This window comes from Microcebus murinus, chromosome 11, assembly GCF_040939455.1.
Source record: "Microcebus murinus isolate Inina chromosome 11, M.murinus_Inina_mat1.0, whole genome shotgun sequence".
Classification (NCBI taxonomy): Eukaryota; Metazoa; Chordata; class Mammalia; order Primates; family Cheirogaleidae; genus Microcebus; species Microcebus murinus.
In genome coordinates, this window is record NC_134114.1 from 90345272 (window position 1) to 90359301 (window position 14030).

A 14030-nucleotide genomic window follows, 5' to 3' on the forward strand; every position below is an offset into this window, starting at 1 on the left:
CTGTGACTACTTCTTAAATCCATACAGAACCAGAAATGGAAATAATATATTCAAGTACCCTAAATTCAAGACTTAAATTTTCTCATTATGTTCTCAGATTACTCTGACATTTGTCAGCCAATTCCAGTCTTTTTTTTTTTTTTTTGAGACAGAGTCTCACTCTCGCCCAGGCTAGAGTGTTGTGGCGTCAAGCTGGCTCACAGCAACCTCAAACTCCTGGGCTTGAGTGATCCTCCTGCCTCAGCCTCCCAAGTAGCTGGTACTACAGGCACGCACCACCATGCCCAGCTAATTTTTTCTATATATTTTTAGTTGTTTGGCTAATTTCTTTCTACTTTTAGTAGGGACGGGGTCTTGCTCTTGCTCAGGCTGGTTTCCAACTCCTTGAGTGATCCGCCTGCCTTGGCCTCCCAGAATGCTAGGATTACAGGAGTGAGCCACCATGCCCAGCCTAATTCTAGTGTTAAATAGTGATTTCTAAAACAAATTTTCATTGCACTTTCAGGAAGAAAAAGTGAAAGTTTCTAGAGCAGAGGTTGTAACTGAATTGTACCTTATTTGCAAACTTTGATAGTGTTGGTAGTGGCTGCCTGGAGTCATGCACTAAGAAAGATTGTTGAGTGTGTAGTTCCTGCTGTATATTTAGCATCCTTATTTTAAAGCAACAGTTTTCAAAATGTCCCCAGGCCAACAGAATCAGAATCCTGGGGACTTGTTAGAAATGAAAATTCTTGGGTTGCCCAGAGTTTTTGAATCATAAACTCTGGGATGGGGCCCAGCACCTACCTAACAAGGCTTCCAGATGATTCTCATGCACACAAAAATCAAGAACCACTGTTCTGAGGTATCCAGAATACCAAGACAAATCCATCTTTTTCATCATCTAATTCTTTCTTTCTTTCTTTTTTTTTTTTTTTTTGGAGACAGAGTCTCACTCTGTTGCCCAGCTAGAGTGCTATGGCGTCAGCCCAGCTCACAGCAACCTCAAACTCCTGGGCTCAAGTGAACCTTCTGCTTCAGCCTCCTGAGTAGCTGGGACTACAGGCATGTACCACCATGCCCGGCTAATTTTTTCTATTTTTGGTAGAGATGGGGTCTTGCTCTTGCTCAGGCTGGTCTCAAACTCCTGAGCTCAAATGATCCGCCTGCCTTGGCCTCCCAGAGTGCTAGGATTACAGGCATGAGCCACCGCACTCAGCCTAATTATTTCATTTTTGCAGTTAAAGTGTGGGTCTTTGCTCTTTTCTACTTCTTTGTCTTTTTTTTAACTGATTATTTTGAATGCTTTTCAATTTATCATGTTTTCAAGTACTCAGTGTTTTCTGAATAGTGAAGTTTGTAGAAGTTGAGGGTATTAACTTTTACATTCTGCTTTTTTTGGGAGGGGTATTTTAATTTTAAAAAATCAATGCAAGGCCTGTAATCCTAGCACTTTGGGAGGCCGAGGCGGGCGGATTGCTCAAGGTCAGGAGTTCGAAACCAGCCTGAGCGAGACCCCGTCTCTACCAAAAATAGAAATAAATTAATTGACCAACTAAAAATATATATACAAAAAATTAGCCGGGCATAGTGGCGCATGCCTGTAGTCCCAGCTACTCGGGAGGCTGAGGCAGTAGGATCGCTGAGCCCTGGAGATTGAGGTTGCTGTGAGCCAGGCTGACGCCACGGCACTCACTCTAGCCTGGGCAACAAAGTGAGACTCTGTCTCAAAAAAAAAAAAAAAAAAAAAATCAATGCAAGGAAAATGAAAGTTTCAAGAAACGTGGCTTTTGTGTTGACAGAATTTAAAGAGCTGCTATCATTAGCCGAAATTGTATGCTCTTCATTACTGAACTCTAAATAAAATAATATGGCAAATATAGAGAAACTGAAGCTATTTATTAAGATAAATCTCCTATTAATCTTGGGCCAAAGTTATTTGATAGAAGAAAAGTTCTTTGGAAAAGAAGAGATTTGTTTTGTTTAGGAAAAAGAGTTAGCATATGGTGAAAGCTCTTTTCCTAGTCTTAATGAATTTTTTTTATCAATACTATTGGAAAGAATAAGATCTTTATTCTCTGTTCAACTCAGCAAAATTGATGGTTAGTGTTAATTCTGTCCTTTTATAATATTTCTAGATTCATGAGGCATTTTTAAAAAACCTTACTACAGTTATAGCAAAATATGATAAAATATGATAAATGTCTTATATAACATCTCTATATTATAATTAGCACTTTAACAGTTTAGGATGTGGGTCCACAAACTCTGGGTCACCTATTTGTTTACTGGTACGTATAGCTGTTTTTGCTCTGCAATGACAGAGTTGAATAGTTGAAACAGAGACTATGGCTAGCAAAGCCTAAAAGAGCCATTACTATGTGGCTCTTTAACAAAAAGTTTGCCAACTCCTGTTTTAGGAAGTTAATATGATTACTTTAAGCCTAAGCATATATTAAGCTATACTTAGGAATCTTCTCAGCATCAGTTGTGTCAAATAGACCTCAGTCATGATGGGCCCTGAAAAGTGACCATGTAATATGTAGGTAAGCAAAGCCATTCATATTTATATTGAAAAATATGAAGAAGAAGCTAGTGAAAGTTGACAAATGTTTTTAAATATATATATTTTATATATAAAATGAGATTTATAATAATGTGTAAAACTAGTAGAGTTGTGAAACTAGGCCTGGCATGGTGACTCATGCCTGTAATCCAAGCACTTTGGGAGGCTGAAGTGGGAGGAGTGCTTGACACCAGGAGTTCAAGGCCAGCCTGGGCAACATGGCAAGACCTCTTCTCTATAAAAATTTTAAGAAAAAGAATTGGCCAGGCATGGTGGTATATACCTGTAGTCCTAGCTATTCTGAAAGCTGAGGCAGTAGGATTGCTTGAGCCCAGGAGTCTGAGGTTGCAGTGAGCTGTACTACTGCACTGGATGACAGAGGGAGACCTGGGTGACAGAGGGAGACCCTGTCTCTAAAATAGAATGGAACAGTTGTGAATAGGTGTGAGTCGAATGCTGGATTGAGAATGAGGACTAGAATTTAGATTTTTATTTTTTATTTTTGAGACAGAGTCTCACTTTATTCCCCAGGCTAGAGTGAGTGCCGTGGTGTCAGCCTAGCTCACAGCAACCTCAAACTCCTGGCTTCAAGCAATCCTCCTGCCTCAGCCTCCCAAGTAGCTGGGACTACAGACATGTGCCACCATGCCCAGCTAATTTTTTCTCTCTATATATATTAGTTGGCCAATTAATTTCTTTGTATTTTAGTAGAGATGGGGTTTCGCTCTTGCTCAGGCTGCTTTCGAACTCCTGACCTTGAGCAATCTGCTTGCCTTGGCCTCCCAGAGTGCTAGGATTACAGGAGTGAGCCACTGCGCCCCGCCGAATTTAGGTTTTTAAATTTAGCCTTTGTCTGGTTGTTTGATTTAGACATAAGATACTTAATGTGTTTGGTCAAAAGACCTTACCTGTAAAGTAATAGGAATTGATATAGATTATTTCAGAGTTCCCTTTCAACTGTAGGTTTTGGTGATATTTTCTTTTTGTATACCCTTTTGTTGTCATTAAAAGCCTCTTACTGTGGCCGGGCCTGGTGGCTCATGCCTATAATCCTAGCTTTCTGGGAGGCCAAGGCGGGAGGTTCACTAAAGGTCAGGAGGTTCGCTCAAGGTCAGGAGTTCGAAAGCAGCCTAAGAACGAGACCCCGTCTCTACTATAAATAGAAAGAAATTAATTGGCCAACTACAAATATATAGAAAAATTAGCCAGGCATAGTGGTGCATGCCTGTAGTCCCAGCTACTTGGGAGGCTGAGGTAGAAGGATTGCTTGAGGCCATGAGTTTGAGGTTGCTGTGAGCTAGGCTGATGCCACGGCACTCTAGCCCAGGCAACAGAGTTAGACTCTGTCTCAATAAATAAATAAATAAATAAAAGCCTCTTACTATTCTTGTCAACACTTTAATATAGACTGTCATATTCTTAACAGTAGTTCATACTAAAAGACCAAAACCTTTAGTTCATAAAAGCAGAAGTTTTTAACCAAATTTGACATTTTGTTAATGGATTACTTTTGTTTTAGGACATCTGAGTTCTTCTTCCATATATCCTGTGTGCAGTGCTCCTTATTTATTGGCAACTTCATGTTCAGATGAGAAAGTAAGATTCTGGAGATGTAGAGTCACAAATGGAGAATCTGCCACATCAAACAATGGAAAAATGGATCTTGCATACATTTGGGAAGAATGGCCACTGCTTATTGAAGATGGACTTCAGAGCAATAGTAGTATAACTGTACCTGGTAGGCCTATAGAAGTTAGCTGTGCACATACAAATCGTTTAGCAGTAGCTTACAAGCAACCTGCATCTAATAGTAGATCTTCTCAGGACTTTGTGATGCATGTAAGTATTTTTGAATGTGAGTCTACAGGAGGCTCATATTGGGTCCTCGAACAGACAATTCATTTAGATGAGTTAAACACAGTGTTGGATTCTGGCATTAGTATTGATAGCAATTTAGTGGCCTATAACAAACAAGAGATGTATTTGTCCAGTCGAGAGAGTATCACATCAAACACAAAGCATTTAGTTCACTTAGATTGGATGTCTAGAGAAGATGGATCTCATATCCTGACTGTAGGAATTGGATCAAAGCTTTTTATGTATGGACCCCTGGCTGGCAAGGTGCAAGAACAGACTGGTAAGGAAAGCCTGGCATTTCCTCTTTGGGAGAGTACTAAAGTTGTGCCCCTTTCTAAATTTGTACTGTTACGAAGTGTGGACTTGGTATCTTCTGTAGAAGGCTCCCCACCTTTTCCTATTTCTTTATCATGGGTCCGGGATGGCATCCTTGTGGTAGGAATGGATTGTGAAATGCATGTATATTCCCAGTGGCAGCCTTCTACTAAACAAGAACCTGTTATAACAGATTCATACAATGGGAGCACTCCATCCATAATAAGTTTAATAAAACAGAGTAACTCATCAAGTGCTGGGTTACCTCCTCCAAAGAAAACCCTGACTCGGTCCATGACCAGTCTTGCACAGAAAATCTGTGGAAAGAAAACTGCATTCGATCCTTCAGTGGATATGGAAGATTCAGGTCTTTTTGAAGCAGCTCATGTACTTTCCCCAACTTTACCTCAGTACCATCCCTTGCAGCTTTTGGAACTTATGGATCTTGGCAAAGTTCGGAGAGCAAAGGCCATCTTGTCACATCTTGTCAAGTGCATTGCTGGAGAAGTTGTGGCCTTGAATGACCCTGAATCTAATCATGAACGCCGTCTTAGGTCTCTCACCATCAGTGCTAGTGGAAGCACTACCAGAGACCCCCAGGCATTCAACAAGGCTGAAAATATAGATTACACAGAAATAGATTCTGTCCCTCCACTTCCTTTATATGCTTTACTTGCAGCAGATGATGATAGCTATTACTCATCTTTGGAGAAATCCAGTAATGAAAGTACCTTAAATAACTCAAATCAATTATCAAAAGAAAGTTATGATGAGCTATTTCAAGTCTCAGCTCTAATGACTGATACTCATATGTTAGAGACAGATGAAGAAAATACAAAGCCCAGAGTTATTGACCTTTCACAATACAGTCCAACTTACTTTGGTCCTGAGCATGCTCAGGTTCTCTCTGGCCACTTACTTCATTCTAGTTTACCCGGACTCAGCCGGATGGAACAGATGTCTTTGATGGCCTTAGCAGATACAATTGCAACTACAAGCACTGACATTGGAGAAAGTAGAGACAGAAGCCAAGGTAAACTAAATTCTGTGCTCATGATAACATTTTTACTTACTTTCACAGAAAATAATGTTAAATAATTTTTTATAAAAATGATGCCAAGGTTTTTCTTTGAAACATCTTTGTTGCCTTCACAACAGTTTTAATTTTAATATATGCTATTTATCCCATAAATCATAATATTATGAGGAAGTTCACAAAGACCATTGTGCCTGTCATTTTTACTAATTGCTTAATGATATAAAAGATCCAACTGAATCTTTTTGAGTTTAGCAAAAGTTAAACAATTATTTTAGGCCAAACGTGGGGGCTCATGCCTGTAATCCTAGCACTCTGGGAGGCCAAGGCGGGAGGATTGCTCAAGGTCAGGAGTTCTAAACCACCCTGAGCAAGAGCGAGACCCCTCTACTAAAAATGGAAAGAAATTAATTGGACAACTGAAAATATATAGAGAAAATTAGCTGGGCATGGTGGCGCATGCCTATAGTCCCAGCTTCTTGGGAGGCTGAGGCAGAAGGATTGCATGAGGCCAGGAGTTTGAGGTTGCTGTGAGCTAGGCTGATGCCACAGCACTCTAGCCCAGGCAACAGAGTTAGACTCTGTCGCAAAAAAAAAAAAAAAAAAAAAAAAAAAAACTATCATTTTAGGCTGAATGCAGTCGCTCATGCCTGTAATCCTAGCACTCTGGGAGTCTGAGGCAGGAGGATCAGTTGAGCTCAGGAGTATGAGACCAGCCTGAGCAAGAGCGAAGCCCGTCTCTACAAAAATAGAAAACTTAGCCCGGCGTGGTGTTGCACGCATGTAGGCCCAGCTATTCAGGAGACTGAGGCAGGAGGATCGCTTGAGCCCAGGAATTTGAGGTTGCTGTGGACTATGATCATGCCACTGTACTCTAGCACAGGCCACAGAGGGAGATTCTGTCTCAAAAATAAATAAATAAATAAATAAAATAAACAAATACTTATTTTAGTTACCCAAACCTGAAAGTTGATTTCTGTTCTATTAGTGCCTATTCCTACCTAGAATAACTAATGTAAGTACAATATAATTAGGTCTTTTCCTCATCCAGAGAATATTTTTTTAAAATAAATCGCCTGAATTTTTAACAAATTCCCATCAAACCTCAAATAAGGTCTAAAATTAATAAGTTCAGCCCTGTGGACCACATAGAGGTTGGTATCCCTCTGAACTAAGCTTGAAAGGAAAATATGGGAAAAATTTAAGATAATAATAAAGTAATTTTAAATTTAAGAAAATTTAGTTGGTTATGAATCTTGACACTTTTGCTTTAAGAGGTATTATTAGCAGATAATATTTTTTGATGTGAATATGTTATAGGTGTTTTATGTTTTAAATTAAAATTTCTACTTCAAAGTAGGAATCAGGCCCTCCCACCATGTATCTATTTCTTCCAGCGTTAGCAGATTATCAGAACAGATTATGATTTGGATCAATGTGGAAAATATCACTGTAACCTATGCCACAGAGAAGGTTAAACTATTTAAAATTCAGTTGTCTTAATTTAAATAAGATTCAGATCAGAAAAGGTCAGATTATAAAGAATGCCCTAGACTCTGAGTCATTTCATTCTCTTCTTTATTATTTTCCAGTTATTAAACTATACTGCTTTTTTCTGTAATGTAAAATTGTGTAGAAAAAAAGAAATGTTAGAAAATTTTTATACTAATAACTTCTTTTGTCAATTTAAGAATTTTTTTTTTTTTTTCAGAGAATCAGCCTTTATTTTGCTGGTGGGCTCAGAGGGGCATGCCACCAAATTCTGAGCCCAGTTTAAGAATATTTTGTGCCTATATTTGGTACTGTGACATATGCTGATTGTCAGAATTATTATTTGTGTTTCATTTACAAAATGATTTTTTTACAAATAAAAACATGTAAATACTTTTTTCCCCCTGGTTGTAGGTGGAGAAACTCTTGATGAATGTGGGTTAAAATTTCTTTTGGCTGTTCGACTCCATACCTTTCTTACAACTTCCCTTCCAGCCTATCGAGCACAACTTCTTCACCAAGGTGATTTTTATAGTAATATATTAAGGAAAATAAGGTGAATAGAAAAAGAGAGGCTTGTGTTCTTATAAACTTGTTTTGCCTAGATACAATAATGATGACAAATTTGACACATTCTGAGTTTCCTTTATTTGTTAAAATGTTTATTTCATCTTAATAATCTTTGCTTAAAATGTTGGAATTTTTAACAGTAGATGGAAAGAGTTAATGAAGAAATGGACATAGGGTAATTGGATATTCTGTTATGTTTTCAAATGCATGATGTATTAAAGCCAAATTAGTATTGCTTCATTCTCTTTAATTTCTTTAGATTTTTTTTCTCTGTTTTTAACATTTATCTATATTCAGCTTTCCCCCCACAATTTGAGTAACATTTTTGATATAAATGCATATTCAGATTTCAAATGTTTCATAAAGAGTACTACAGAATTGATAAAAATTAATGTGTATTTCAGATACTAGTTTAAAAACATTAGTGTATTTCAGATATTCCTATATACTGTTAGACACAACTCTCACAGTTAAAAGTGACAGCAATCTCACTTAAATTAACATCAACAAAACAGAATATTTATTGGCTCAGTTCCCAGGAAGTTCAAGAAATAGAGCTGGCTTCCAGCATTATTAGATCTACAGGATTAAACTGTGTTACTGGGACTGCAAGTTAATCTCTGCTCATTGGTCTCTGTCTCTTGCTCTTTCTTTTCTTCTCTGTCCCTTTGTCTCTCTGTTTGCTTTCTTTCTCTCCTCGTTTTTCATTTAACTTTGAAAAAGTAAAGCTTACAATTGTAAATCAAATACTTTTTTAAAAAAATGTTATTGTAATTTGACAACTTATAATTTTCTATATTTATGAGGTACAAAGTAATGTTATATGTATACAAAGTAGAATGGTTTAATCAAGTAAAATAACCTATTCATCACCTAAAATATGCATCCTTTTTTGTGATGGGAACATTTGAAATTTATTCTTTTAGCAATTTGGAAATATACAATACACTGTTATCGAATGTCACCATGCTGTGCAATAGATCTCAAAAACTTATTTTTCCTAACTAAAGCTTTGTACCCTTGACCAGCATCTTCCTCCTTCTCCCATACCCTAGCCTCTGTTAACCACCATTCTACTTTCTGCTTCTGTGATTTTGATTGTTTTAGATTCCATATAGAAGTGAGATCATATAGTATTTGTCTTTCTGTGCTTGGCTTATTTCATTTAGCATAAGTCCTCCAGGTTCATCCATCTTGTTGCAAATGACAGGAATTTCTTCCATTTTAAGGCTGAGTACTATTAATACTGCAGTATATATATTCAGGCACACCTTTTATTGTGTTTTGCTTTGTTGCATTTCACAGCTAATTGCATTTTTTTATAAATTGGAGGTTTGTGGCAATGCTAGGTGGAGGAAGTCCACCTTTGGCACATTTGTCATAAAGTACGTGCTTACTTCATATCTCTATGTCACATTTTGGTAATTCTCTCAATATTTCAAACTTTTAAATTATTATTTCTGTTAAGGTGGTCTGTGATAAGTCATCTTTGATGTTATTATGATAATTGTTTTGGAGCACCACAAACTATGCCCATATAAGACAGTGAACTTGGCCGGGCGCGGGGTGGCTCACGCCTGTAATCCTAGCACTCTAGGAGGCCGAGGCAGGCGGATTGCTCGAGGTCAGGAGTTCGAAACCAGCCTGAGCAAGAGCGAGACCCCGTCTCTACTAGAGATAGAAAGAAATTAATTGGCCAACTAATATATATATATATAAAAAATTAGCCGGGCATGGTGGCACATGCCTGTAGTCCCAGCTACTCAGGAGGCTGAGGCAGAAGGATTGCTTGAGCCCAGGAATTTGAGGTTGCTGTGAGCTAGGCTGACGCCATGGCACTCACTCTAGCCTGGGCAACAAGCAAGACTCTATCTTCAAAAAAAAAAAAAAGACAGTGAACTTAATAAATGTGAGTGTTCTGACTGCAGTACAGACTATTTCCTTGTTTCTCTCGTCCTCATACCTTCCTGTTCACTGAGACACAACCATTAATAACCTTACAGGCTGGGCGTGGTGGCTCACACCTGTAATCCCAATGCTTTGAGAGTCTTAGGCAGTAAGATTGCATGAGGCTAGGATCAAGACCAGCATGGGCAACATAGCAAGACCCCGTTGCTACAGAAAAATAAAGAAAAGTCACTGGGATTGGTGGTGCATACCTGTAGTCCTAACTACTCAGGGGGCTGAGGCAGGGGGATCATTTGAGCCCAGGAGTTCAAGGTTACAGTGAGCTATGATCATGTCACTGCACTCCAGCCTGTATAACAAAGCAAGACCCTTTCTCCAATACATACATATATACATAAACAAATAATCCTATAGTGTCTTTCACTTTAAATCAAAAGCTAGAAGTTTAGTGGGGAAGGCATGTTGAAAGCTGCGATAGGCTGAAAGCTATGTCTGCTGCACCAATTAGCTAGGTTGCAAATGTAAAAGAAAATCTTAAATTTTTTCAGACTTGTTTTGTAGCCTAACGTATGATCTATCTTGAAGTATGTTCCTTGTGTGTGTGAGAAGAGTATGTATTTTGTTGTTGTTTGATGGACTATTCTGTATATGTCTTTAAGGTACATTTGGTGTGAAGGACAAGACATTGGTCAGGTTCAGTGTTTCCTTATAAATTTTATTTTTCCTCCTCCTCTACTCTGAAAGAAACCTTATAAATTTTCTGTGTGTATGATCTGTCTGTTGTTGAAAGTGGGGTATTGGAGTCCCCTATTATTGTACTGAAATCTCTCTCTCCTTTCAGATCCTTTAATATTTCCTTTACAAACTTTAGGTGCTCTGATATTGGGTACATATGTGTTTATGAATAATTGACACATACAACAACTCCCCCCATCCCCACATTTTATGTTTTGATGTCAGAATTTATATAATTTTATAATTTGTATCCCTTGACATATATTTTAGCTATAATTATTTTTAACAATTTTGTTTTATATCCCTCAGAGATACATTTGCTTTACACACCACAATTGTAGTTCTAGAGTATTCTGAGTATGATTGAGTTTTGTGCTTTTGAATATTTTATGTTATTAATTAGTGGTTTCTCATTTCAGCTTAAGGAACTACTTTTAGCAATTCCTATAAGGCAGGCCTAATGGTAATGAACCCTCTTAGCTTTTGTTGGTCTGGATAATTTTTTGTTTCTCCTTCATTTCTGAAGGTGAGCTTTGCAGGGTTAAGTATTCTTGGTTGGCAGTTTTTTGTAGTAGTTGTTTGTTTTTTTCTTTCAGCACATTGAATATATCATCTCATTCTGCTGGCCTTCAGGGTTTCTCCTGAAAAACCCACTGATAGCCATATGGGGACTCCCTTGTATGTGATGTGCTTCTTATCTCTTGCTGCTTTCAGAATATTTTCTTTGTCTTTGATTTTTGATAACTTTGGTTATTATGTGTCTTAGTGGACTCCTCTGTGGATTGAAATTGATTGGAGACCTTTGTGTTTCCTATACCTGCATGTTAGCATCTTTCCCCAGATTTGGGAAGTTTTTACCCATTATTTCTTTAAATATGGTTTCTGGCCCTTTTTGTCTTTCCTTTCCTTCTGAAACTTCTATTATATGAAAATTAGGCCTCTTCATGGTGTTTCATAATTCCTGTAGGCTTTCTCCATTCTTTTTTCTTTTGTTCCTCTAACTAGATATTTTCAAGTGTTCTGTCTTTGAGCTTGCTGATTCTTTCTTCTCCTTGATAACAAGCCTGTTATTAAAGCTTTCTATTCAATTTTTCAGTTATTCTTCAGCGCTAGGATTTCTATTTGGTTTTTGTTTCTATTTTTCTGTCTACTTGTTTGTGTGTGTGTGTGTGTGTGTGTGTTTTTTCCTGAAGTTCATTTAATTTCCATCCATGTGTAGTTCACTGATCTTTTTAAGTGGATTATTTTGAATTCTTTGTTAGTCCTTTCATAGATCTCTCTCTCTTTAGGGTTCAACTCTCTATTTATTAGTAGTTTCTTTTGGAGGTGTCATGATTCCCTGATTCTTCACAATCCTTATGTCCTTGCTTTGGTGTCCACACATTTGAGGAGACAGCCACCTCTTCTGGTCTTTACAGGTATTCCTTGGCAGGGATAGACTTTTGCTATTTAGTCTAGCCTTTGATTATGTATAGGTCAGCTGGAAATGACCCCAGGTAGGTGGAGCTTGCTGTCAGGCTCTCTAGGTGGCTCAGCCCACTGCTTTTGTTTTGAGGTTAGGTAGTAGTGCTGGCTGTGTTCTGTTCTGTGAGACCACTGGCTGAACTCTGTAGTCAGTTAGAGCTGGCTATGCAATTAGTCAGAATTGCTGGCTGGGTCATAAGATTTGTTCACTGGCCAGAGAAATATTGCTATTTTTATTCTGAAGGTAGACAGGACTGCAGGGTGGCCCCAAGGTTAGGCAGAGTTGCTACTCTGGATGGACAGGTCCTGAGTCTATGTTCTATAGAAATGCATAGTTGAGGCTTGCCTCTCTGCCCTGGTGAAGCCTTGGTATGAGCTTTGGGGCTGGGCCAAGCATCTGTTGGGCCCCCGGATCACTCAAGTCTAGCCCCTGTGAATTGCAGAAATATACTATAACGAGTGTCTCCCTGACTGGGCAGGGCCTTGGAGTAAGCTCTGAGTCTGGGCCCACTGTTTAGACTCCTGAGTCAGGCAGGTTCAACCTCTATTCTCCACAGACATGTGCTGTGGCTGGCATCTCAGGGAGGCCTTGCAGTGTGCTGAGTCTGGGTCATGTACTGTTTGGAGTCTCAGCTTAGGTCTAACCCCTAAGCTCTACCTTGGTACATTTCTGTAGATGTCTACCTCTGTGCATTTCTTTCTTTCTTTCTTTTTTTTTTTTTTGTTGTTGTTGAGACAGAGCCTCACTCTTGCCTGGGCTAGAGTGCCGTGGTGTCAGCCTAGCTCACAGCAACCTCAAACTCCTGAGCTCAAACAATCCGCCTGCCTCAGCCTCCCAAGTAGCTGGGACTACAGGCATGCGCCACCATGCCCGGCTAATTTTTTCTATATATTTTTAGTTGACCATTGATTTCTTTCTATTTTTAGTAGAGATGGGGTCTTGCTCTTGCTCTTGCTCAGGCTGGTCTCAAACTCCTGACCTTGAGCAATCCTCCTGCCTCGGCCTCCCAGAGTACTAGGATTACAGGTGTGAGCCACCACGCCCGGGCCTTGGTGCATTTCAGAAAAGCTGAGGGGCTAGGACTGCCCAACCTAGAAGTCCAAACAACAGCTTGACGCAGACTCAGACACCACCCCAAGGCAGTGAGACTCTGTCTCAAAAAAAAAAAAAAAAAGAAAGAAATGCACAGAGGTAGACATCTCCTGTCTGCGTGGGGCCTTGGAATGGACTCTAAGGCTGTCCATCTAGGGATTTAAGCCAGGCTAAACTTCCTACCGTGTTTCTGAAAGTAGCCAGCTCAGCTTTGAGGGTGGGCTGTGGTGCTATGGTGTTGACTGATACCTCTAATTGGGCACTACCATTGGCAGGGAACACAGAGTTACCACTAGGATCCGTGTGCTAGTTGCTGTGAGCTCCACCTCCTTTCTTTGTTTCTACCCAAACTCAAGCAGTTTAGCTGTGCTGTTGTCTCCAGTGTTCCTCATAAGGTGAGACCAGCATGGGCTTCCTAGGAAGTATCTGAGAATGTTAGAGAAGCTGGATATCTGCCCCCAGCTTTCTTTTCCCACTGTAGAAACTCTAGATCCAGGGGAAACCAATTCTGTGTTGCACTGTGCTGACTTGGAGGAGGAGGGATGATGCTTTCAAAGTGAGACTGCTACTTTTACCCTTCTGATGCAGTTTTTATTCGGTTCTGTAGTCCACGGAGGTATCTCAGGCTCATTCCCAGGTTTGGGGGTTATTATACAAAGGTGTTATTGTCTGTGGATAGTTGCTAGTTGAACTTATGGGAGTGGGGAGGAGGTATCTTAGTGTTTTGGGGCTTATAACAAAATACCTTAGACTGGGTAATTTATAAATAATAAAAATTTATTTTTCACATTTCTGGAGGCTGGGAAGTCCAAGATCAAGATGCCAGCAGTATTAGTGTTTAATAAGGGCTTGATCTCTGCACTATAGATGGTGCCCTGTTGCTGCATCCTCACATGGTGGGAAGGGCAAAAAGGACCAGCTAGTTCTCTTGAGCCGTTTTATGAGAGCATTAATCCCATTCATGCAGGGATGATATAATTATCTCCTTAAGGCCCCACCTGTTAATACTATTACAC

General features: G+C 39.3%; 1 protein-coding gene across 6 annotated transcripts in view; it reads left to right on the plus strand.

Moving 5' to 3' along the window:
• The window catches only part of DMXL1 (Dmx like 1), a 167539-nt gene that overhangs the window by 72264 nt on the left and 81245 nt on the right, over positions 1-14030 (plus strand). For all 6 annotated transcript variants that reach the window (XM_076008303.1, XM_076008304.1, XM_076008302.1 and 3 more), the window contains 2 exons: positions 4065-5750; positions 7659-7766. In XM_076008303.1, the coding sequence (XP_075864418.1) occupies positions 4065-5750; positions 7659-7766 (1794 nt within the window). The remainder of the gene's footprint in view (positions 1-4064; positions 5751-7658; positions 7767-14030) is intronic.